The following is a 25,240-nucleotide window of genomic DNA, read 5'->3' as shown; positions in this document are numbered from 1 at the left end:
GTCTCGTCATGAGAGTAGAGAGAAAGCTGGAGGAAGAGGCTGGTGAAGAGAAAAAGAGGAGCCGGAGGTCGTTGAGAAACGCGGATGGTTGGTGAGACGGAAAGGAAAAATGCGTAGAGCCGGCGAATATCGTCTCGACGATGTTGAACTTTGAAAAAGTGAAAGAGAGAGAGAGAAAGAGAGAGAGAGAGAGAGAGAGAGAGAGAGGAAGGGAGATAAAACTTTTCTTTCTTTTTCTTCTATCCTTTTTCATACTCTCTTCCGCAATCGCGAGAAGAACCTACGATAGATAAATGTTAGGTACTATTTCGTACAATCGATTTTCGACTCTGCTCGTTTTAAATTCTTACAAAAATCGATTTCTTGGTGTGTTAAAAAATTTCATCAAAATATTTTTAATTATTTATTTTAAATTAAACAGATTGGTGGACTCGAAGAAACCTTTGAGGCGATCGAAAAAGAAACAGAATCAGGCGTTGGCCAAATATTCGGAGGCAATAAGAAGTGATCTAAATTATTTAGATCGACTTAAATTCAAAGCTATCGTTGTGATCGAGATCCATGCCAGAGATGTTATCGAAAAAATGTACAAGAACAGTGAGTTTTCATTTTATTACATCTTTAAAATTTATCATATCGCGAATGAAAGATAGAAGTATGTTCGTTGGTATTTGTTCTATTCGTTTCATACACGATGTTTCAACATACGTATCACAGCTCGATATTTTCTAACTCATTTATGATATTGGAATATCTTTCTATTGAACTTTATCGTAAACAAACAAAATTGAAAACGAGATAACTTCGATTTTTCAAATGCAATATGCTTTTATTAATTAAATAAATTTTATTTGAAATATGAATATTTCAAAAATTCACAAGTTTCACGTTGCTCGAAATAAATAAAGAATTTTATTTCAAAACAATGTTTTACTGCAAGAACTACAAACCATTCTAGCTATTAGAAAGTGTAAAATTTTGAAGAATATTTCAAGCAAAACTTGTTTAATTTAGTGATGGCTATATGACCATAAGAAAATTTACCATACCATTTACAAAAACGAAGTTTTCTCCATTTTCCAACCTCTTGTTTGTTTACATGCCCTGAAAAGCTCTTTCATGCGATAAAGTTAAAAAGAAAAAAAGAAAAAAAAAAAAACACCAGCTATGAGAAAAAAGAAAAAAAGAAGATTTCAAGTTTTGTCATACGTAGAGTGAAACACTCTGTATACAGCATCAGCCTCGAAAGAGCATCGTTTACGTCTCGTAACTTAAGTAAACGAGTAAGCGAACGAAAGCGCTCAAAAAGCTTTCCATTCTCTCTCAGATTGCAAGGACGTCGCCGCCTTCGAGTGGTTATCTCAACTAAGGTTCTACTGGGAAAAAGACATCGACAATTGCATTGTACGCCAAACAAATACTCATTTCGTATACGGATACGAGTATCTAGGAAATTCGGGACGTCTCGTGATAACCCCATTAACTGATCGGTATGATAAAAACGAATAATTCATTCATTCATTCATTTAAAAAAAAATCTAGGGAAAGGAATAAATCTAAAGATAGTAAATGTTAGCAATTAACATGGAGCAAGGACGAACCTTCGAAAGCATTCGAATTATAATAATAAACATAAAAAAAGAACGCAATGGCCCTAATGTAGTGATAATAGCTTTAGTGCGTGAGAAAGATGAAGAGATTTACACGATGCAAGTCGTAAAACGTGAGAAAGAACGGAAAGGAAGAAAACGAAAGAGACAGAAACGTAATCTACGGCGATACTTAACGCGGTATCGATTTAATCGCGATAAAAGGGTACCGCCCGCAACGCCGGTGTCTAATTTATAGACAGGAGCTGGCCGACTCGACGCTTACTTTCTTTTTCCTCCCTTATAGAGAGGAATTTGTCTCGCGATAAAGAAGGATGCCAAGAACGCGCCCACCATCACCACCACTATCGCTACTACTACCACTATTACTACTTCTACTACTAACATCGCTACACATTGTCGAGTTATTATATCGAATTTTCTTCTTTGTGGCACGCCGTGCGATCGTTCTACCGTTTTATCCTCTTCACCAGACGCAATCCCTTGCTTTCTTTATCTTTTTCTTCTTTTTTTCTTCCTCCTTTTTTTCTTTATCTATCTAGACGGATTAAACGGCAAAGTGCAGCGCAGCATACGTTCGCGAAATCGAAGCAACAACTGCGCCTCTATTGCGCCTCCCTTCACCAAGAAAATACATGAGAAGGGAAAAAGAAAGAAAAAGGAAGAATGATGTATATGTAGATATATAAACAAAAAGAATGGAAAAAGAGGGTGAATATTTTAAGAGCACGGCGTCGTCGATTTAAAATATAGTCTCGTACTTGATACTATTTTATTTTCTTTATCCTTTCTCTTTCTCACGATTTCTTTTCTTTTCTTTATTTTCAAAAAGCTTTTTTATCTTTACGACTTCGCGCGAACGCACAATCCTCGAAACTATTCTTAATATCGCTTTCTTCATCTGTTCAACTTCATCTTTCATTATCTCCACGTAATCCGTCAAATCGTTCTATCTCAAATCGTTCTATATCGTTCTTCTTCGACGTTACGATAAGATACTGTTCATTGATTTTATCCATTATATCTATTACTTTCCGGTAGCTTACTATAGTGCTATTCTCTTTGTTCATTGACAGATGTTACATTACTCTGACGACGGCGCTTCATTTGTATCGAGGGGGAAGCCCTAAGGGCCCAGCTGGAACAGGGAAAACCGAGACAGTTAAGGATCTTGGAAAGGCATTGGGATTCAACGTGATCGTGCAGAATTGCTCGGAAGGGCTGGATTACATAAGTATGGGAAGGATGTTCTCGGGTTTAGCTCAGACAGGTGCTTGGGGTTGTTTCGATGAATTTAACAGGTAAATCGAGCGAATCGACTTTTAGTTTTTATTTATAACATTTTTTCCAACGTTATATCGATCTTCCCGTTTCACAGAATCAATATCGAAGTGTTGTCCGTTGTGGCGCAACAAATATTATCGATATTAACCGCACTCTCTCAGAAACTCCGGAGATTCGTTTTTGAGAGCAAAGAGATATCGTTGATTAGTACCTGTGGCATCTTCATCACGATGAATCCCGGATACGCGGGTCGTACGGAACTTCCGGATAATTTGAAATCCATGTTCAGACCGATCTCGATGATGGTACCAGACAGCAGCATGATCGCCGAGATCAATTTATTTGGAGAAGGATTCCAGGATACTCGTGTACTTGCTCGGAAGGTTATTATCGATTCGACTTCATTTCGAATTAATTTACCGTCGAAATTGTAGAATACATCGAAATCAAAGAAATATTTTATAGGTCTTCACCTTGTATACCTTGGCACAGCAACAATTGAGCAAACAGTATCACTATGATTTTGGATTAAGAGGTATAGTGACTTTGACTCGATACGCCGGCTGGAAGAAACGTCTTCATCCGAATTTAGCCGACGACGAGGTAAACGAGCAGTGAAAATAATAGAAATAAAAATTGCAATAAAATATTATCCCATATTCGATCGTTTTCATTTCATATAATTTATGACATCGTTTCGAGATGATTTCGGACGAACCGATAACGAATATCTCATCGAAATGCAGGTGATCATTCTTGCGATGAAAGACATGAACGTGGCGAAACTTACGTCCAACGATCTACCTCTCTTCCTTGGAATCACCACCGATCTATTTCCTACCGTCGACGTGCCAACCGTAGATTACGAGGAAATCATCGATTATATTACTAAAGAGGCTATCAAGTTAAAGCTACAAGTAATTCCTTCTTGATAAAATATCTTTTTTATCCCTATGTGATTTTATTCCTTCTGATTCAAATAAACTGGGCCTTGTTCGCAGCCGATTTCATTGATAATCACAAAAGTAATTGAACTTTACGAGACGAAAAATTCAAGACATTCGACGATGATTGTCGGCGAATCGAACACTGCGAAGACGGTCACATGGAAAATATTGCAAAATACGATGAGCTCAATGAAGAACGATGGAAAACCGGGTTACAACGCCGTTCATGTCTATCCAATTAATCCTAAAGCACTGAACCTCAGCGAGCTCTATGGCGAATACAATCTCTCGACCGGAGAGTGGCTTGATGGAGTAATATCGTCGATCATGCGGAAGACCTGCTCCAGTAAAATGCTTTTATCTCTTCTCGAATTGAACTTCTAACAAAGAGGGTCATTTTTACGTTACGCCATTACGATGTCATCGCGTGATTAATCCCATTTATTTAAATAATATAATAAAAATCGAGGGGACGACAATGCGAGAAACGTTGAAAAACCAAAAAATTGACGAGAAACATATTTCAAAAAAAAAAGATCAAACAAAAGTGAATCATGTTTTATTATCGTTACAGGCGAGTTGCCCGATGAAAAGTGGATTCTCTTTGACGGACCTGTCGATGCCGTGTGGATCGAGAATATGAACAGTGTTATGGACGATAACAAAGTAGGTTTCCCTCGGCTTATTCCAAACGAAGTTATTATCTGCTCATACGTTGAATATCATTTCCTTCTCCTATCGTGAAATTTTCGTCGGCGCATACATATATACATAGATCTTGACGCTGATCAATAACGAGCGGATCACGATGCCGAAACAAGTGTCCTTGTTGTTCGAGGTTCAGGATCTCTGTGTTGCCTCTCCTGCCACCGTTTCTAGGGCAGGTATGGTCTACAACGATTATAAGGATCTTGGTTGGCGTCCTCTCGTTAAATCTTGGTTACAGAGTCACGAGAAGGAAGCTGTCTTCGTTGAACACGTAAAAGATCGAATATAAAATTAAATATAAACAAAAATTAAAATTTAATATAAAAAGAAATAAATCATCGAGTCATATAAACCTATCAGATGAAAGAACTCTTCGATCGTTTCGTCGACATAACGTTGGAATTTAAGCATCAGAAGTGCAAGGAACTCGTGCCAGTTCCCGAATTAAATTCCATTCAGTCCCTCTGTAAGCTTCTTGATGTGCTCGCCAGACCCAAGACCAGCGCCGAAGTTGGCAACGACGAAGAGGCGTTCTCCACCATTTGCAAGATCTGGTTTCTTTTCTGGTATTTTCCGACCAACCCCATCCGAACTATCAATTGTACCGAGCTCGCGGCTGATTCGAGTATCTTCCATAAATTTCTTGATTCTTCTTGCATCTAAACGATATTCCGCATTCGCCGGATTGCACCTTCCTTTTTCTTCTTGTTTCGAACGATGCAATCGCAATAAGAAAACTATACTTACGTATACTTGTCGGCTTTTTGGATGCTATCCATTTTGAATTTACGGCTTTCTCTCGTCCCATTAATTGCAATTTCCTCTCAAATCGCCAAACGTATGTCGGATTACGAACGAATACCTCTTTCGCGATTGATCATGGATGATCGGTTTAACCGTGAAACGCTTAACGACTATATGATTCGTTTGAAGGAATAAATTTCCTATCGATATTACAGCATGATATGGTCACTATGTGCCTCTGTTGATGAAGATGGCCGTCTAAAGATAGACAATTTCATAAGAGAACTAGAAGGATCGTTTCCCTTAAGAGATACGGTCTACGAATATTACGTAGACGTGCGTCAGCGTAGTTTTGTCTCGTGGGAAGAAAAATTATCCCAAGCCTGGAGGTTTCAGCCAGGGTAAGGACAAAGACTTTAAATGTATTTTGAATGATTTGTTTTTTATCCGACAGGGCTAATCTTTTTTTCTTTTTATTTTACTTCTTTCTTTTATCTTTCTTTTAACGAATACAAATAGAGAAAAGAAAGTAAGATTTTCTCGTCCTTAGGACACCGTTTCATAATATAATCGTACCGACGGTGGACACTGTTCGCTACAATTACATCGTAAGCAATCTGTTATTCAACGGTTATCCCGTCCTTCTGATTGGTCCTGTAGGCACTGGAAAAAGCTCGATTGCACGATCGGCTTTAGAATCTATGGATATTGTCAAATATACATTACTTATTATAAATATGTCCGCTCAAACAACATCGAACAACGTTCAGGTAACTTTAATGATTCTTTGATGGTATCGAAAGAATGTTTCATTGATGTCGGAAACAATGAAAAGATATATTCAACGACGAGTTTTCTATACTTATAGGATGCTATTGAGAGCAGACTGGAGAAACGCACGAAAGCGGTTTACGTTCCCGTCGCCAATAAAACGATGATAACTTTTATGGACGACTTTAACATGCCGATGAAAGAGACGTACGGATCACAGCCACCATTGGAACTGATCCGTCAGTGGATCGACTATGGATTCTGGTAAATCAAAAAGTTTTACCGAAGTCCACAGGGAAGCCGATCTGTTCGCCGATCGACTTCGAGAGGTGGTAAATCAAAGAGTTCGTAGAAAAGCGGTGAAATGTACTTTTTCTTGAGAGCATGAATTCTCTCTTCCATTTTTCGCGAATTTGCCAGCAGAATTCGAATGACTCATCTGAATATTAAAACTTATGGAACGAATCGTATAAGCGTCGATAATCTTTCCAATAGGTACGATCGACAAAATCAACAGAAAAGATATATACAAAAGATACAATTAATGGCAGCTATGGGTCCACCCGGTGGTGGTCGTAATGTCATCACGAATCGACTACTTACGAAATTTAACGTCATTAATATGACGTTTCCCAGCGAGAAGCAAATCATTCGAATATATGGGACGATGCTTAATCAACAAACCGCGGACTTTCATACGGAAGTGAAAGGAATTGGTAGGATGATAAATCATTCCTATTCACACTTACGAATTCAATCTAACTTTTCTTTCAGCCGATACATTAACGATTGCTACTATAACTTTGTATGATCGCGTTGTCTTAAAAATGTTACCAACACCTGCCAAGATGCATTATATCTTCAATTTGCGTGACATATCGAAGGTAAACTTTTCGAATATAAATATGGTTTTTTGAAAAAATAATGAAGAAATTTCGATCTTATTTACTTTAATAGATATTTCAAGGATTGCTTCGAAGTCACAAGGATCATCAATATTCGGTTCACACATTTCTGCGCTTATGGTTGCACGAAACTTATCGTGTTTTTTGCGATCGTTTCATCGACGAGAGGTAAACGGAAGTAAAAATTATGATAAACATTTCTAATGCAATCTAATCGTTATTTCTTTTTATCTTTTTTAGAGACACAGAATGGTTCCTTGGACAAATAAGTGAGCTACTTGGTAAATATTTCGAGCTAACGATAACAAGTATATGTCCGGATAAAACGATTCCTCTTTTCGGTAAGCAATCAACGATCATTGAAGAAAGACTCAAAATTATCATAATTAAGCTGATGCATTCACTCGATGAATTAACCGTTTGCGAAAAAAGATAAAAGAACATAGCGTATGTTAACATAACGTTGAATTAGAGTCGTAATACGTAACGCAATGATGAAGCTATAAAAAGACTGTCTAAAGAAAATACACGAGCGCAGGTAACTTTATGAATGCCTGGAACATATACGAGGATCTCGTGGATATCGCCGCCGTGAGACGCCATATAGAGGAACAAATGGACGAATATAACGCTTCTACTGGTGTAGTACGCCTCGATCTCATTCTTTTCCATGACGCGGTCGAGCATATATGCCGCATTGTCCGTGTGATATCTCAGGTCAGTGATTCGTGAGCACCAGGTATGATATAATACGAGCATCATGGCCATTCCATACCATGTGCCTTTTCTTCTTTCTTACTGAAGAAAGCAGACGTTTATCTCAAACGCGACATGCAATGTAACCTTTTTTTTTATGTATACAGTTGAAAGTATCACGAAGCACTTGTAAATCCTTTAGAATTTTTAATCAAACAATTTTTATATACGTAACTTGGAAGTTACATTGACGAAACTTTTCATTGTAATTGCATTAATTAATTATCATTACTATCAGGCATAAAACGGTGCACCGTGCGTGTTACTCGCATGATTATAATATAGGAGAGATCTTTAACAAATACGTCGTAAGACATTATTTCCTTTCAACGATGATCCATGAATAGGAAACTAAATGGAAATTCCGAGGAAGACTGTCTGCCTTCTACAGTAATCTCCATGTCAGAAGTTCGTAATAGCTCAAAGACTACAAAGTAAATGTTTCATATTCCAAACGTTTACTTTTCCGCAAACTATTCTACATGAATGGAAAATGAAAAAATTCGTCTTCGAGCTGTCATTATTCAAATTGTGATTCTATCGTCTAATCGATTCGTGATATGCAAGACTTCTCTCACAATCGTATAGCCCCGAGGCAACATGCTACTAGTTGGGATAGGTGGTAGTGGCAGACAATCAGTATCCCGTATCGCAGCTTACATGTGCGAGTTGACCACCTTTCAAATCGCCGTTACGAAGCAATACAGAGTGATGGAATTCCGCGAGGACCTGAAGAAGCTTTACTCGATGGCGGGAGTTGAGAATAAGCCGACTAGTTTTCTCTTCAACGACACCCAAGTGGCGGAGGAACAGTTTCTGGAGATAGTTAACAATATGCTGAGCACCGGTGAAGTGGCCAATCTCTACAAAAGCGATGAAATGGAAGAGGTGAGTATCTATGCGATCAATGTAAACACTATAAAACCCTCTAGCTTTACGTAATCATGGTCGTTAAAAAGGACTATCTTTTCTATTGCAAAAAAAAAATTCATAATGTCGGAAATGAGTCTTTCCCTTCAGCTACTATTCGTTCCCTCAAATTTACATGGAATAAAATCATCGAGAATTATTCTGTCATTTCTTCAACAAACGCATTTTCGAAATAATAAACTCATATAAAACCTCTTACTTATTGTTAGATCAAAAATCGTTTAATGAAAGAAGCTACGAAGGTCGGAATAATACCGTCGACGGAATCGATCTATTCCTTCATGATCGAAAGGGTTCGCGCCAATGTGCACGTGATATTGTGCATGAGTCCGATCGGGGACGCCTTCAGGAACAGATTACGGCAATACCCATCCCTGATCAATTGCACGACCATCGATTGGTTTCTGGAATGGCCGAAGGAAGCTCTTCTCGAAGTTGGCAACAAGTTCCTCATGAATCTCAATCTGACGCTCACTATCACCGGCGAAAATAAAGTGGTGGGTCTCGCGAGTTCCGCCTGCAGTTCTCCTCCTCCTCCTCCTCCCCTCTATTCCTCCTCCTCTTTCTCCTCATCCCTTTCTTCCTTCTTTCCTCCTTTTCCAGCCGATCGATTCGACTCGACTAGATTCGATTCTAGAAATCGACGCCCCTCTCTTCCTCCTCTCTTACCCTCTTCCTTTTCACCCTCCTATCCACTCTAGCTCGCTTTCTCTTGCTTCTCATCGGCCGTAGCGAGAGTTTCCGCAACCATTTCGTAGAATCCGATTATTTTCCCCTTTATAGTTTCTCTCGTTCGTGAACGATACGACGCTTTGGCACGTCGCATCTCCCATCGTCGTTTTCTTATCGGTTGCTTTCAATATCGAGGATCTTCTTTATGATCTTCCTTATTAATAGTCACAAACTCCCTACTTCCTTTTTATTCATTTTATTTCTTTTTCTTTTTTTTCTAGTTCCAATATTCGATACGAGAAAAAAAAATATATATATATATTAACAATGACGAAAACGTTAATAAGTCGACAAGACAGTATGATATCAAATAATTTCTTATTATACAGGAACCAAGACAATCTGCCACAGCCATTCCGATCCTACCATTACAAGAACGGATGCGAGACGGAATTGCGTCAACATTTGCTTCGATTCATAGCATGGTCTCGAAATTCTCCATTCGTATGGCGAACGAAATGAAACGATATAATTATGTCACGCCTACGAACTTTCTTGAACTAGTCTTTGGTTACAAAAAGTAAGATAGAATTTAAAAATATAAGCAGTTACAACGAATCAAACATTTCACAATTCTGCTATGAATTCTTTTTTATCCTACGCAGTATGCTGCATAAAAAGAGACAGGATTTGGCCGATCAGGCGAATAAACTTCGCGGTGGCATCTTCAAGATCGACGATACTCAGGCTAAGGTCAATGAAATGGCCGCTGAGTTGGAGATAACGCAAGAACAGGTGCAGACATCTACTAGAGAATGCGAGGAATTCTTGGTAACGATTGGTAATTCATCGATATCTTTGATACTCTTTATTGTCATAAATTTATTTAGTCTGATCAATATATGTGACATGAATTCTGTCTTTAAAATGTATTAACATTAACACATTGAATAATAATCTTTTTATAATCCCTCTACCAAAAATTGTAACAATTTTTTTTTGAAACGTTTTACAAAATCGTTCAGTTATATCTATTTATTTTTCTTCGGTGAATCTTTTTTTTCATTTCGTGGAATACTTTACTTCGTAAATTTGTTTTAACAAAATTTGATTTTGGCATCGTAAATATGAAATCAAAAAATATATAAAATTATTCAAACATTAAAAACGTTTTTCATGATATTTATTCAATGACACATTATATTTTTCAGTGAATCAACGTCGTGACGCCGATGATGCTCAAAAAATGGTCACCGCAAGATCTCTTAGAATCGCTGAAGAACAAAAAGAATGCAAGAAGCTCGAAGAGATAGCTCGTGCCGATTTGGCCACTGTCGAGCCAGCTCTGAACGAAGCTATAAAAGCAAGTATCCTTTTCTCGTTTAATACGTCGTACAATTTCACGGTACAAGCGATTCGTTAGACATCATTCGACTCCGATAGATTACAGTCTAGCGCGTATGTGTATGTGTATGAAAGGGATTAAAATACATAGATGCATGAGAGTACGCTAATCGAAATACTATCGTCCGAGATTATGTAAACATATTCTGAAATGCCTTTGAATGGGCTGCCTACGCTCACTGGAGAAATTGGAACTACAGGAGCTGGTTTTAATAACTGGCATACTCTAAAGATAAAATCACGGTTCCTCTTTTCAGGCGTTGGAAGCGTTGAACAAGAAGGATCTGGCGGAAATAAAGTCCTTCGCCCGACCACCGCCAAAGGTCGAGATGGTAATGGAGGCAGTTATGATTCTGAAGAACGCGGAACCAACCTGGGCGGAATCCAAGCGTCAGCTGGGAGACGTGAACTTCATTAACACCGTACCGAATCCTTCCTCGACTCTCTCCTTTCTAACAATATATTTTTTTCAAGCAAGGATCACGATATATTATCTCTTTTCACATTTAGCTACGCGATTTCGACAAGGATCATATATCGGATAGAGTATTGAGAGCTATCGGAAAGTATACGAGCAATCCGGAATTCGATCCTGTGAAAGTAGGCGTTGTCTCGGTCGCCGCCAAGTCGCTCTGCATGTGGGTCATAGCCATGGAAAAATATGGAAAGCTCTATAGGTATGTCATATGTCTATCTAATTACATTCATACCTACATTAGATAGACTAGAAAAGGAAAAGAGCAAGCGATCGATGTCTCGCTATAGAGGTAATCCTGTAAAATCATTCTCTCTCTAGGATCGTAGCACCGAAAAGAGAGAAACTCGAGGCCGCCTTGGAATCTCTACGGCAAAAGGAAGCTGCTTTGACGGAGGCCACGATGCAACTGCAAAAGATACAGAAGGACCTCGAAACGTTGCAGAAAATGTACGACGCGAAGATGAAAGAAAAGGAGGATTTAATCAAAATGGCAAGGGGATGCTCTCTATCTATCTGTCTCTCTCTCTTAGACTCGCTTCATAAAGCAGGAGATGGAAGCGGAAATCTCTCTTCTTTTTTATCTTATTAATTTCATCTCTTATAAGACGCTTAGATTTCACACGGGATATTCCTCCTATTGACAGGCAGAATTGTTAAAGATAAAATTGGATCGTGCGGCCATGCTGGTCGAAGGTTTGTCAGGGGAAAGGATTCGATGGTTAGAAACGGTAGAATCGTTGGGAGAATTCTTCGACTGGTTACCCGGTGACTGTCTTATATCAACAGCCTTCGTATCTTACTTGGGACCTTTCGTGTCGAATTACAGAGAGGAACTATTCGCGATTTGGGTGAAAGAGGTGAGGCACGAGTACTAAGATTGTAGGTCGCTGACACGTTAGAGCTCGCTCTCGTTAGAAAGTAAATTACACGGAGATTATTCAAATTACAACGGGGCATGATTGAAACACGCGAAGGTAAACGAGAAGGAAATCCCGATGTCGCCTAGACTCGACGTGAAGGAATTTCTAGCTGATCCCACGACGATCAGAGAATGGAACATTCAGGGATTACCTTCGGATGGGTTTAGTACCGAGAACGGCATCATCGTGACGAGAGGCACTAGATGGCCACTCGTAATCGATCCGCAATGTCAAGCGGTGAAGTGGATCAAGAACATGGAGGCAAAGAATGTACGTACCGTTCTCCTTTATCCTTTTCTTCTTATTCCCCAAAAAGTCCGTCTACCAATAGACAGACAGACAGACAGACAAACAGACAGACCGATTCTTTCTCTCTTTCACTCTTTTCTCTTCGTAATCTCACTCTCGAATTTTTCGAGAGAAGTTTCGCGCTTTACCGCGTGTTCCAAAGACCGCGAGGCAACGTTCGTGGGACGTGACTTTTCGCCTTGGCTTTACCGAATGTTATTGCAGGCTCTGCGAGTAATCGATTTTGGCCAAGCGGACTTTATGAGAGTTTTGGAACAAGGGCTGCAGTTTGGTTGGCCGATTTTGCTCGAGAACGTTGGGGAAACTCTCGATCCAGCCCTGAATCCGATTCTAGAAAGAGCTTTTATCAAATCAGGTAAACGTCAAAGCCTCCCCCATCCCCACGCGTCCCCACTTCACTCACACTATTGTTATCTCTCTTCTACGAATTCTTTATCGTTTTACCTATCGAACAAATCGCAATTTGATATTTCCTATCACGTTACGCTCAACACGCTAGAAATTAATTCGACACGAACAATACTTCACGCCGCTTTGTTCCCATTTCTCTCTGGAACGCACGAGATATAAACGCGTTCCGTTGTCTCCAAGTACCTAACATAAAATGTAAATGTATATGCGTACGTGTGAAAGTAATCACGTCTACGTTTATATTCGCAACACAGGTGATCAAGTGATGATCAAGTTTAACGATAAGATGATCACTTTCAATGCCAAATTTCGACTGTTCATCACAACGAAACTTTCGAACCCCCATTACGCTCCGGAGATATCCACTAAAACGACGTTATGCAACTTCGCCATTAAGGAACAGGGTAACTAATTATCTTAGCGTACACCACCGAAATAGAGAGATCGAGAGCCAGAGTATATACTTGTGCGCGTGTGTGCGTGAAAGCTATGTACCGAGAGCAGAGAGAGAAAGAGAGAGAGAGAGACAGACAGACAGACAGAGAGAGAGAGAGAGAGAGAAAGAGTGAGGGAGAGGGAGAGAGAGACTCGTTGATGCAAGTGAGTGAGAACAACGACTCGGACATTTCCCTTTACCGCACCTTTGCCACACTTGCAGGATTAGAGGCACAACTCTTGGGAATCGTGGTCAGGAAAGAGAAGCCACAACTTGAAGAACAAAAGGACAGCCTCGTCCTCACGATCGCATCCGGCAAGCGGACGTTGAAGGAACTGGAGGATAGAATTCTCTAGTGAGATCTTCCATTCACCGAATTGTTTTTCTACACTTTTATCATTTCTTTTGTTTACATTTCTCTTGTCTTCTTATAACCTTCATTTTGTTCTGATTTCTTTTTCTCTTTCTCTCTCTTTCTCTGTTATTTTATACTCTACAATTTGTCGTAGACTTTTCTTTTCTACAAGATTTTTAGTGGTTTTTCCTTTTGTTTATATCCCTTTTTTGTCTTCTAAGAATTTTTACTTTATTTCTTTTTCTTTTTCTTTCCGCTATTTTATTTTTATCAGTTCGCTATAAACTTTTATTTTAGCCAATTGTAAGAAAATAAGAGAATTATTCTGAACATATTTGGCGCCAAAATCTCGAGCTATTATCGTCGATATAATCGATAAGAGACGACCAAGTTGAATAGCGAAACGTTCTAAAGATCTTATCCTAAACGAATCCCCCTCGTAAATGCTCCCCGAGCGTCGATTAGGCGAATCATGTCTGGAATTCTCGATGACTAGAACATGCGATATCCCCTTTGTAGTCTGTTGAGCGAGGCTGGACCTAACCTTCTCGATGACCTGGACCTTCTCAATACTCTACAAACGTCTAAGGCTACATCGATATCCATCGCTGAATCGTTAGTGACGTCAGAAGAAACCGAACGAGAGATAGATATTGCAAGGGAAGATTATCGATCTTGTTCCCGACGAGCTTCGATTCTTTTCTTCGTTCTCACAGATATGAGTCTGATCGATCCGATGTATCAGTTTTCTCTTGATTCATACATCGCCCTGTTCATGTTGTCCATTGACAAAAGTCCGAAGAGCATGAAACTTGCCGAGAGAATTGAGAATCTTAATGATTATCATACTTACGCTCTATACAAGTAATGTCTATTCGAGTATCGTCTATTCGATTGTAATGATGATCCACATAAAAAAAAAAAAACGGACGTTTATGTTAATAATAACGTATATCAACAGAAATACCTGTCGCGGATTGTTCGAACAACACAAACTACTATTTTCCTTCAATATGTGCATTAAGATATTAACCGCTGAAGGAAGGATAATCTCTTGGGAATACGCATTTCTTCTTAGAGGTGGGATCGTTCTGGATCGAGAGAATCAACCGGACAAGCCTGTACCTTGGTTGCCTCCGGAAACTTGGGACAATATAACGGAACTCGACAAACTTCCAGGATTTCACGGTTTGATTTCGTCCTTCGAACAATACCCGCGGGATTGGCACAATTGGTTGGCTCGTTATTAATTTGATAAAACTCTACTAGTTTTATATCGTTCATTCGATCTTATTTTTCAACTATTCCCAATCAGGTATATAAGTACGGAACCGGAAAATATTTCTCTCGTTGGCGAGTTGGAAGAGGGTTGTACAGCATTTCAAAGGATGATGATCATACGTAGCTGTCGACCCGACAGAATGTCTTCCGCAATCGCAAACTTTATTATACGAAACGTGGAACAAAAATTCGTCGAACCACCGGTACTCGACTTAAAAGCTGTTTTGGAAGATTCCGTTGCACGCACACCCTTGATTTTTGTCCTTTCACCCGGCGTCGATCCCACGAGTATATTAATGCAACTCGCGGAGAGCCAACAGATGATGGACAAATTTATGAGTCTATCCTTGGGTCAAGGACAGGCACCTATAGCAACAAAGTCTGTTGCTAATATTATTATTATTGGTTAATTTTATAATGTTAACTTTTATCTTCAGAATGATACAAATGGGTGTAAAAAAAGGATTATGGATTTTCCTAGCGAATTGCCACTTATCTCTCAGCTGGATGCCAAAATTGGACAAGATCGTCGAGACCCTTATCAATAACAAAGCTTTGAATCCGAACTTTAGGTATTTCCTAACGACGGTATTGAAGTTAATAGGAGATGGGAGAATCGATAAAGAGGAGTATCGATCGTTTCACAGATTATGGCTTAGCTCGAGTCCAACTCCTGAGTTTCCGATATCGATCCTCCAAGCCGGGATAAAAATGACGACGGAACCACCTAAAGGATTGAAAGCCAATATGAAGCGACTGTATAGCCTCGTCACAGAGGCCCAATTCGACGTGTGTCAAGCGAAATCCAAGTATAAGAAGCTCCTCTTCGTTCTTGTCTTCTTTCATTCGGTTCTCCTTGAACGAAAGAAATTCCAGCAACTCGGTTGGAACGTCATTTACAGCTTCAACGATTCCGACTTCGAGGTCAATTTAAAAGAAATAAGAAAAAACGATAACAAACTATATGAAAGAACGAGTAATATATTATACATTCGATCATACAGGTATCGGAGAATCTTCTTCAGGTATATTTGGACGAATACCCAGATACACCTTGGGAATCCTTGAAATATCTTATTGCGGGTATTTGTTATGGCGGTCATGTGACCGACGACTGGGATCGCCGGTTGTTGATGACATACGTCCAACAATATTTCACCGACGAAGTTCTGACCATCCCTTATTATCGTTTGTCATCACTACCGACATATTACGTACCACGAGACGGCTCCTTGGAATTCTATCGTGACATTATCATGACATTACCAGCCGTCGATAGACCAGAAGCATTTGGACAACATCCTAACGCAGACATAACCAGTCTTATCATGGAAACAAGAAATATATGCAAAACCTTAATGAGTCTTCAAGTTCAAGCGATTAGCAGCGAGGAAGAAACGGACAAGGAAGAAAAGGTTTATCTACTTAAAAATACCTTTATCTTACAGATATGAAAAAACAATGTTTATCATCTTTTTCTTCCCTTTGTTTTTTCTTTTTTTTTTTTTTTTTTTTTAAGGTGATACAATTAACCATAGACATTGCCTCGAAAATACCAAGGAACATAGACTACGAAACAATCGACAAATTGATAGGTCCAATGAAAAAACCTCTCGACGTCGTACTTCTTCAAGAAATTAGTCGCTATAATGTACTCTTAACGAAAACCCGAAACAGTTTGGATGAACTACAACGTGGTATACGCGGTTTGGTTTTGATGTCGTCCGACTTGGAAGAGATTTTTACGTGCATATACGAAGGCAGAGTTCCCTCCCTTTGGCTGACCGCTTATCCATCCTTGAAGCTTCTCGGAGCTTGGACCAGAGATTTAATCAGCCGCATTGAGCATTTCGCTACTTGGGCTGAGACCACACATCCGCCTGTGCTCTTCTGGCTAGCCGCGTTTACGTTTCCAACAGGTTTCCTTACAGCCGTGCTCCAAACTTCAGCAAGAATGTGGAATATATCGATTGATTCATTAAGCTGGGAATTCGTAGTTCAGACGATCGATGATTCTGCTATCATTGAATCACCTACGGTAAATAACGATGACAACAGGTAACAAAGAATGATAAATCGGAGGCCAATTTATTAATGTTAGATCTCCATTATTATATAAAACAAATATGTATTCCTTTCGATAGCAATCAACGACTAGTGAGAAAAAAACAAACAAATAATAGCGAACATTTTTATACGTTCATTCATACTCTTATCATTGCTATCATCGAACGCGTTTAAATTGTTTTTCGTTCACTATAGAACGATGCCTATCGCATAAAATGATTAACGCACGTATACTCAGCAACGGGGGAACGCAGGGGGGAAGTAAAAAACAAAAAAAAAGAAAGAAAGAAAAAAAAAGGGAAAACAAAACGAAACAATTTATTTTTTTCAACGTCAGCCTCGTTGTTTCTATTTGATTGAACGTTTCCGTATATCAAATCGTACGATTCCGTCATTAATCGATAACTATATCGTATACTATCGAGGGATCGGTAAATTGATTGCCATTTCTCTTCTCCGAATATTTGATATATATGCAATTTTTAATATAAAACGATCGCGCGAATGACTAAAAAAAAAAACATGAAAAAATAGAAAAAAGGAGTGCCTTTATTATGACAGGATGGAGTGTACGTGCGATCAATGTTCTTGGAGGGAGCAGGATGGGACAAGAAAAATGCGATACTCGTTGAACCAGCACCGATGCAGCTTGTTTACGACATGCCCGTGGTACACTTTAAACCTACCGAACGTCTCAGAAGAACTAAAGGTAAATAATCGACAAGTTCCTTTTAAATCATTTTTTCGATTTATATTTTAAACCGTCATTATCGCTCATACATCCTTTCTGATAGGACTATACATATGTCCGACTTATTACTACCCTCAAAGATCCGGCGATCAAAGCCGTCCCGCTTTTGTCGTGACAGTTGATTTAAAAACTGGATCGGAGGAACCAGATTTATGGACAACACGTGGTACCGCTCTTCTTCTCAGTCTGGCCGTTTAATTTTCGTAAAACGTTTAATTATGTTAACAATATTCGAGATAATATCATCGATAATAATTTCTTATAGCATAAAAAATGTACGTATACTTCCTCCTTTAAGTCTATTAGAAGTGTCGATTTGATTATTTATTAGTTTGTAAGAATAAGTTTATATAGAAAAGTAATAAACTCATTGAATGATCTTATTAAAACCTAGTAATTATTCGTATCTCTCTATTTTAGTACGAAATGTATAAGATGAGATAAGATTGAACAGGCTAAAGACAATAACGAAACTTAGGCAACTCGTGAAACTTGAAACTTTGATGATATTAGAAGATGATGAGGCGGGCTCGTCTGCTTTGACTATCGCCGCGGGACGCTTTAAATCACCAATATTCTTCAAAGCGTTGTCGACTGTTTTGTTAAGATCAACAAAATACGAAGCCCAATTATCTGTTTCGAAAATAGCCAAAGGCAAAACCGGTGGCTCGAGAATAGAGAATTTATCTTTGGCGTCGAACAATATCTTTATTATCTCCATAATGTTTGCCTGTGTTTGGTTCTTTAAATTTTGAATAAGATCGTTCACAGTAGTGTTCAACTGTGTGTGAAATTTGCTCCAATCAGCAGCAGCTATAGAATTCGTAGTATTTGTCGTGATTAATCCTTTCAAAGCTACGATTTCATTTTTCAAATCATCGAATGATTTCGTATAAGTGTCACTGATACTAGCCCAACCAGCGTTCGTTGTATTAACGGTATTTAAAAAATTCATTATCGTGTCGTTAATATCGTTTTTAAAAGTTATCCAGTCGGCTGCTGGAATGATCGTTGGTGGCCAGACCTTTGGCTTTGTAAAAGTAGCAGCTTTGACGGAGAGTAACGAGGCTTCCCCAGCCTTGGTGGTTTCTTTGAAATTAAGCGTAGGTGAGTTAACGGTACTGTTTCCACCCATGCTAAAGAAATCAGCCCATTCGGCTTTTATACCAGCAATTTCGTCTTTCAACTCTGCAAATTTGCTCTTGAAAGTGTTGCCAAAGATGATCCAACCAACAGGATCTACCGTCGTTAGATTTTTACTTTTAATATATGCGATTGCCTGTGCAATAGAAGCGTTTATTTCATTTCGAAAGTCAAACCAATCGTTTGTTAAGTTCATCAGTTGCAGTGTCATAGGATTGCCTTTCGATTTGCCCGGAATATCAGCTAGTGCACCTTCAAACGGCACGTTTGTATAAGGAGATGGATTCTTTAAAAATGTTTTATTTTTCGTAGGAAATTTACTGTTGAACATGGCAAAACTTTTCATGATTTTATCTCTATAAGCTAACCAGGCTATGGGATCACCAGGAGGTGGCATACCGTCTTCTATGTTCTGTACGGTATTCGACACCGTATTTAAGATATCGCTTTTAATGGATATCCAGTCGGTTAGCGAATTCTCTGATCCTGCAGCTAACTCAGTTGGTATGGTCGATGTGTCGGCGATAATCTTATCGCGAAGAGCATTGAAATGAGCTTTAATGTCATCTCCGAATGTGGCCCAAGCTGGATCGCCAGGTCCAGGCATATTAGTAGCAATATTCGTAATAACATCGTCGAGAGAATTAATTATGTTACCTTTGAAATTTTTCCAATCAAAAATTGCAGCGATACTCTCTTTACCTGCATTAGCCATCTCAGCTGTTTTATTTTTCATTGGAACGTTAGAAAAGAGATCCATTTTTGTAGAAATAATTTGAGATATTAAATCGGACGTCTGATTCTTGATCTTCGTTTTCAAGCCTATCCAATCGGCGGTAATCGGTGGAATACCTCCAAATCCACCAATGGTATCGTTCAACGTCTTGATGAGTTCGATTTTGAAATTTATCCAATCGTTGAACATGGCTGTTCCAGGGGCAGCTCGTAAAATAAAATTCTCGTCGTTGTAAGACGTCATTTCCACGTCTGGATTCTTTTTCGGATGTAATCCGTTAAGCTGGTTCCTTATCTCCGAAAATGTATTGTTCAGTTCGTTACCAAAAGCAAACCAATCGGGACTAGCCGGTGGTAGATCGGTTCTGGTGTCATTAATAAATGTCACTATTTCTTGAATCGTATCGTTCAAAGTCTTCTTGAAATTTAACCAATCCACCGTGAACGGAGCTGCCTTTAAAATCGGTACCTTTAGACGACCTTCTTTCCAAAATTCAAGAGACAATTGCGGTATATCTTCGCAGGATATCACTGGATTATCGGCACCGATCGATCGCATAACTTTCAATTGAATTTGCGTTACTTCGTCGGAACAGTCGCACAACAATCTCGCTAGGGAACTCTTACGTAATTCTTGCAATTGTTCTGAAATCCATAATATTAAAATTTAAAACATTTAATAAAATACAATTTAAAGAATTAATTAGAAGTTTTACTAAAGTATAAAACAAATAGTTAAAACAATAGTTTACCTTCCGTAAAGGAATGTGACTGATCAGGTATTTCGTACCAATAACGATCTCCTTTCTGCAATCTAACGAACTGATCAGCAATTAAACACGTGAAAGTGGGTCCAACGATGCCACCGGTTTTCGGTATTTCCGCCAATGCACCAGTATATAGATCAATATCGTAAACGGATTCGTATAGCTTTGATATCGCATCGAGGGCTTCAGGATCCATGTGATCGATCAGATCACTGAACGATTCGGGTTTCCCCAAATTACAATATTCTCTCCATTTAGTATAACCAGGTAGTCCGTGATCCCTTCCACGTTGAATATTCAACGATACGAGATCGAGACCGCAAGGTACTGAAACGTTGTTAATCGGATCCTCGAAAAGATGTCTCGTTAATTGCGATGTGACGTGAATTGAAGTTCTTTGAATGACATTCCTGGTAGCCGAAATTACCGAGTTACTAATGCCATCGCTCGAATATAGACTATAAGGATTGAAAAGCATCCTGTGAAGTTCGATATACGACGAAGTGCCTTTTTGAGCGTCCGTCATCATCATCAAACCGGGCAGAAGAGTATGAGCGAATCTAAAAGCCGCTGCAGCAAAGCTGTTGGCTATAGTAGGGTCATTGGTCGGATCATCGGGATTTTCGCTCCATTCTCTATAACCCGAAGTCAAAGGTCTCAAATTCCGAAGATTGGTTTCCTGTTCACCTAATATAATTGGAACGAATTCTTCGTAGGTAATATGCTGAAGTTGAGCGCCGATTATACGACGAGCTTCCTGATAAATCTTTTCGTCTGACCAAGTCGGATTGACCTTGGCCAATCCATCGGCAATTTTATTGTGTTGTCTTGCCCATATCAAATGCATAGTCGTCAAGTGCAAATTCTCGTTCGCTCTCGGATCCCCTGCGAGGAAACAATAACGTCCTCTTAGACGTTCATCTTCTCTATTACATCCGTCATTGGGATTTAAACTAGCCGGTAGAAGAGTTCTGTTGTCCGGTGTTATTTGCATTCTTAATCGTCCACCAGAAAATTCTCGCAGATCGTGTGCGGTTTGGGAGTCCGATCCGTATATCGCCGAGCCGTCGATAAAAGCGGTCACCTAAAAATGGACCGATTCACTATTTTACACATCTGATGTAAGATCAACGAATAAGGGAAAAGAGAATAAATAGGTTCACCTGATTAAGCTGTTCTCTTGGTCCAATTTTACACTGAGGAGCCGGTGCCGATCGAACGAACTCCATGCAGGTTTTCCCAGTAATGTCATAAACTGGATCGCCCGATCCCACGGGAACGGGAAAACATTCTGGATGGCCGATGGAAGGTGGACAACACGAGATGGAACTACCGTTGACGCCCTGACTGATCGCCGTGGCTGTGATATCGTGATCGAGAAACTGACCGAACACGGCTAACATTACGGTGAACGAAGGATTCGAACTAGGCGACGGCTTGTGAACCTTCAGACTAACCTCTCTTGCCGAGGGTAACTCATTTCCGGAACGTGCTCTTCGAGGTGAATCGATTCTGTCAGCGTAATCTGCTGGCAGGATTCTCCTAAACGGCATCAAAGCCGAACCCCATTGCTTCGGGCGATTGCAAGACCCGTCGTAATTTCTATATTTGCCGATGGTGCAATTCACATTCAGAAATTCTCTGCAGACACCTTTCGGTGCCCAGCCACCGTCGAAGAAGCAACCGATCGCTGATGGTTTGCCTGAAAATGATCTCGCGCTTTCGATTCTCTTTGTAGCGGCTATCTCGCCAATGGCAGCCAAAGCTAAACCACCGACGTTGACACTCGTGCTGACTGCCCATTGATGTCTCGATTCTGGCGACGGCGATGGTAAAGGTGAAGATAATGCTGCAGTATCAGCAGAAACTCTCAATTGTACAGCCTGTTGACCAGCCGAAAGGGCTTCCTTCAATTCTGTATCCGTCAGATTCTGCGTTGGCGAAAAGTCAACGTTACCATCTTCTCCATAAACGAAATGACTCGCACTGGTAGTACTGAAGAAAGTGTATGAATCGAATCCCGTAGTTAGGCCCAATTGTAAAGTAGCAACATCGTCCGTTCCAGATGAGTCGGTACTCGAAGATGTCTTATTAGATGTTTCATCTCCTGTTTGATTACTTTGACTCACGGAATAACTGATCGTAACGATCAATGCTATCGTGAATATTGCTCTGAAAAATTCGACGAATGATTAGTCGGTAATAAAATAATTAAGGAACCATGATTTCTCGCATCCCTTAATTTAATACCTTTTTTCTCTTACTCGATTTTTCTTTCATTCGATGCATCGAAATTGGATAGAAAAAAATATTTTCATTTAAAGTTCGCTCACTTTCTTCTCTCTCTCTCTCTCTCTCTCTCTCTCTCTCTCTCTCTCTCTCTCTCTCTCTCTCTCTCTCTCTCTCTCTCTCTTTCTGTCTCTCTCATTTTCTTTCTCCTTTATTCTTGCTTGCTATAATAAAAAGAAACTCCGATCGAAATCGCGAAATTTATTCGGTAATTACAGATTTTCTCGATTCGAGTCCAGTCAAGAGTTCTTAGTCTTCAGGTTTGCTCCAATTATACTCAGCAGGACGTTGTCGTTATGTAATCAATGATCGAGGGTGACGTTATCCTTACGTTATGCAAATCGATTGGAACTCAAAGTGTTGAAGTACGCTTAATTGCAATTAACAGAGAACAAGAGAGAGAAAGAGAGAGAGAGAGAGAGAGAGAGAGAGAGAGAGACCGAACGGCGTAGTACCCGTTCGCCGTTCGATTACACGTGTAATCAAGGTCGACGTCACGTAACGCGAATCGACCTACGCTTAAAATACAATGCCAGGTTATGCGTTGAATATAATATATTATTACTATGTACTGTACTATATTCATGTGTCCATTTAAGCTACACAAAATCGACGCCATTTTAGAATTATATCGTCTATATACCGGACGGTGAAACGCGAACTTTGATACGCAACAAATTTAATATATGGAATACCAATATATTAACGGCATGTAATAAACGTAATGTCATATACCTACTATGTTCGTGCTTTAATTATCACACATGCATTTTAAATCAAAGCTCTCGACTATTTCCCGGTCTCTGTTCGATTAATTATTATCATCCGAAAACAACAAAGCGTTCCGGTCAAAATGAACGATCGCATAACATCGAATTTTTGCAAAACGATAAAAGTTTTTCGAAATATTTCAAAAGTTCAAGATTCGTAATGAAATATGCATTTTTTTTCTTTTTTTTTTTTTACATTATTTCGATCGTTCAATTCGACTAAAATTCTCAAAGATATCCGAGAAATTGTGAAATTGTACGGAAAAGGTATTTGATCGATCGGACTCACAGAGAAACGATGAAGGTAAGGCATTGCATTTGTTGTTCCACTCTTCTTCTACGCGAATAAAATTGGTAGGCGTCGTTCACGTAATATGTTTGCGGATCCGCGGCATAGGCCAAAGGAATCTTCTCCGAATCGGACATCTTTCCTTCTGCACGTTAACGCGGCAACAGGTAAACTAAAACGATTTGCGATTGTCGATAGGCTTCGAGGTGACTTGTGAATTTACGTAAGTAGCAACTGCTTATACCAGACGGGCAAAGCAGATATAAATATAATTCTTTTTTTTGTTTTGTTCGAATATATGACAGGCGTTTCTCTGCGAATGTGCAATCGTTTAAAAATCGCAAAAATTTTTCTTTTCTTAGAAATAGGAAATAAAAAATATAAAAAAAAAGAAATCAATGTCACAGAGATATTTATTTTTATATGATACTATTTGTCACGTGCGCGCGCGCACGGCCTTCTTATAAATTCACATAACGAACTTGTGTAACGAACGGGTATGGTAAACGAAGGATAATGAGAATAGATACGGTACGACGATAAAAGAAAAAAAAGAAAAAAAAACGAAGGGAGGCACAAAATAATTAACGATGGAACAAGTACTTTTCTTTTAATTCCGTAACTCGTTTCTGTTCCTCAGAAAATCGAGAAATCATTCGAAATTCTTTTCTAACTGTAGTAGTAGTTACCTATCCACCTTCGTTACATTGTCATGTAATTAAGTAAAGGTATTTAATTATGAGAACGTGTGCGCTATCCGCGACTCGGTGCATTCCCAAAGTGTTGAGAGAATTCAAGCAGACCGTCTCATAAATCAAATTAAGAGCCCGTAAACAGATCATCCAGAAGTTAATGATCATAGCGTAAAGCAACGCGTTGCGTGGATTATCATCTAGTATCCGTAACGCGAATATTAAGCGATTTAACGGACGGGAAAGCGATCGTAACATGTAATTTTCGAAAACGTTGTCGACATCGTTATATACATGAGAAGAAAATGTTTCACCTCGTTAATAAACTGATATCAACGATCCTAAATGATCTGGCTTGCGTCTCGTTTTTTTATTCTTCTTTTTTATCTTCTCGAGATATTACATAAAGAGTGGACTTACATGAGACTTGCGCAAATACAGCATTGAAAGTTTCGTATTCGAGCTCTCCTCGTCCTCAAGAGACTTGCAAACTCAACGTAATCGGGCGAATCTGTTGGTCTGGTCAACGAAGTTCTTTCGGTGACACGCATGCTTGGCCGTGCGCGCGTAGCGCGCACGTTCACGAGGTAATAAAAAAGAAAATATAAAAGGAAGAAAAAAATAAACAGAAAGAAAGAAAGGGGAAGGACTATGTATAAAGACTTTTTTTGTAAACAAGACGATATTTGACCGAAACTTTTTACTTGATCGTATGTACATACGTCGACCGATGAACGAAGAGACTGCGTTAGAGGACGACGATGACGATGGTAACGCTAACACTCGCCACTACCAACGCTCTCTCCCTTGTCTCTC

General features: G+C 39.3%; 2 protein-coding genes across 4 annotated transcripts in view; one reads left to right on the top strand and one right to left on the bottom strand.

Moving 5' to 3' along the window:
* LOC122629845 (dynein axonemal heavy chain 2) overlaps positions 1–17,937 on the top strand; it is a 22,776-nt gene extending 4,839 nt beyond the window's left edge. The window contains exons 12-51 of the mRNA XM_043813681.1: positions 422–597; positions 1,328–1,490; positions 2,687–2,911; positions 2,989–3,277; positions 3,360–3,497; positions 3,641–3,811; positions 3,896–4,187; positions 4,416–4,507; positions 4,617–4,820; positions 4,910–5,115; positions 5,509–5,694; positions 5,844–6,063; positions 6,162–6,328; positions 6,560–6,780; positions 6,839–6,948; positions 7,022–7,137; positions 7,210–7,310; positions 7,508–7,686; positions 8,314–8,613; positions 8,865–9,152; positions 9,717–9,907; positions 9,993–10,168; positions 10,539–10,690; positions 10,989–11,153; positions 11,242–11,408; positions 11,528–11,699; positions 11,854–12,066; positions 12,184–12,399; positions 12,643–12,793; positions 13,104–13,253; positions 13,508–13,640; positions 14,160–14,504; positions 14,602–14,874; positions 14,956–15,300; positions 15,359–15,493; positions 15,569–15,845; positions 15,926–16,336; positions 16,441–16,959; positions 17,550–17,697; positions 17,783–17,937. Of these exons, the coding sequence (XP_043669616.1) occupies positions 422–597; positions 1,328–1,490; positions 2,687–2,911; positions 2,989–3,277; positions 3,360–3,497; positions 3,641–3,811; positions 3,896–4,187; positions 4,416–4,507; positions 4,617–4,820; positions 4,910–5,115; positions 5,509–5,694; positions 5,844–6,063; positions 6,162–6,328; positions 6,560–6,780; positions 6,839–6,948; positions 7,022–7,137; positions 7,210–7,310; positions 7,508–7,686; positions 8,314–8,613; positions 8,865–9,152; positions 9,717–9,907; positions 9,993–10,168; positions 10,539–10,690; positions 10,989–11,153; positions 11,242–11,408; positions 11,528–11,699; positions 11,854–12,066; positions 12,184–12,399; positions 12,643–12,793; positions 13,104–13,253; positions 13,508–13,640; positions 14,160–14,504; positions 14,602–14,874; positions 14,956–15,300; positions 15,359–15,493; positions 15,569–15,845; positions 15,926–16,336; positions 16,441–16,959; positions 17,550–17,697; positions 17,783–17,937 (8,338 nt within the window). The remainder of the gene's footprint in view (positions 1–421; positions 598–1,327; positions 1,491–2,686; positions 2,912–2,988; positions 3,278–3,359; positions 3,498–3,640; positions 3,812–3,895; positions 4,188–4,415; positions 4,508–4,616; positions 4,821–4,909; positions 5,116–5,508; positions 5,695–5,843; positions 6,064–6,161; positions 6,329–6,559; positions 6,781–6,838; positions 6,949–7,021; positions 7,138–7,209; positions 7,311–7,507; positions 7,687–8,313; positions 8,614–8,864; positions 9,153–9,716; positions 9,908–9,992; positions 10,169–10,538; positions 10,691–10,988; positions 11,154–11,241; positions 11,409–11,527; positions 11,700–11,853; positions 12,067–12,183; positions 12,400–12,642; positions 12,794–13,103; positions 13,254–13,507; positions 13,641–14,159; positions 14,505–14,601; positions 14,875–14,955; positions 15,301–15,358; positions 15,494–15,568; positions 15,846–15,925; positions 16,337–16,440; positions 16,960–17,549; positions 17,698–17,782) is intronic.
* Positions 17,718–25,240, bottom strand: LOC122629844. Of its 3 annotated transcripts, none has more exons than XM_043813679.1 (5): positions 25,147–25,236; positions 23,733–23,904; positions 21,548–22,556; positions 20,370–21,468; positions 17,718–20,262 (listed from the first exon to the last, which is right to left on the bottom strand). In XM_043813679.1, exons 2-5 carry the CDS (start codon positions 23,867–23,869, stop codon positions 18,137–18,139), a joined length of 4,371 nt encoding a protein of 1,456 aa, XP_043669614.1. In that variant the 5' UTR covers positions 23,870–23,904; positions 25,147–25,236; the 3' UTR covers positions 17,718–18,136. The 3 variants fall into 3 exon arrangements, with proteins under 3 accessions (XP_043669614.1, XP_043669613.1, XP_043669615.1); XM_043813678.1 differs by lacking the exon at positions 25,147–25,236 and adding an exon at positions 24,845–24,983; XM_043813680.1 differs by lacking the exon at positions 23,733–23,904 and having other exon boundaries at positions 24,845–25,240.

This window comes from Vespula pensylvanica, chromosome 6 (assembly GCF_014466175.1).
Source record: "Vespula pensylvanica isolate Volc-1 chromosome 6, ASM1446617v1, whole genome shotgun sequence".
Classification (NCBI taxonomy): Eukaryota; Metazoa; Arthropoda; class Insecta; order Hymenoptera; family Vespidae; genus Vespula; species Vespula pensylvanica.
This window is presented reverse-complemented; position numbering and strand designations above follow the sequence as displayed.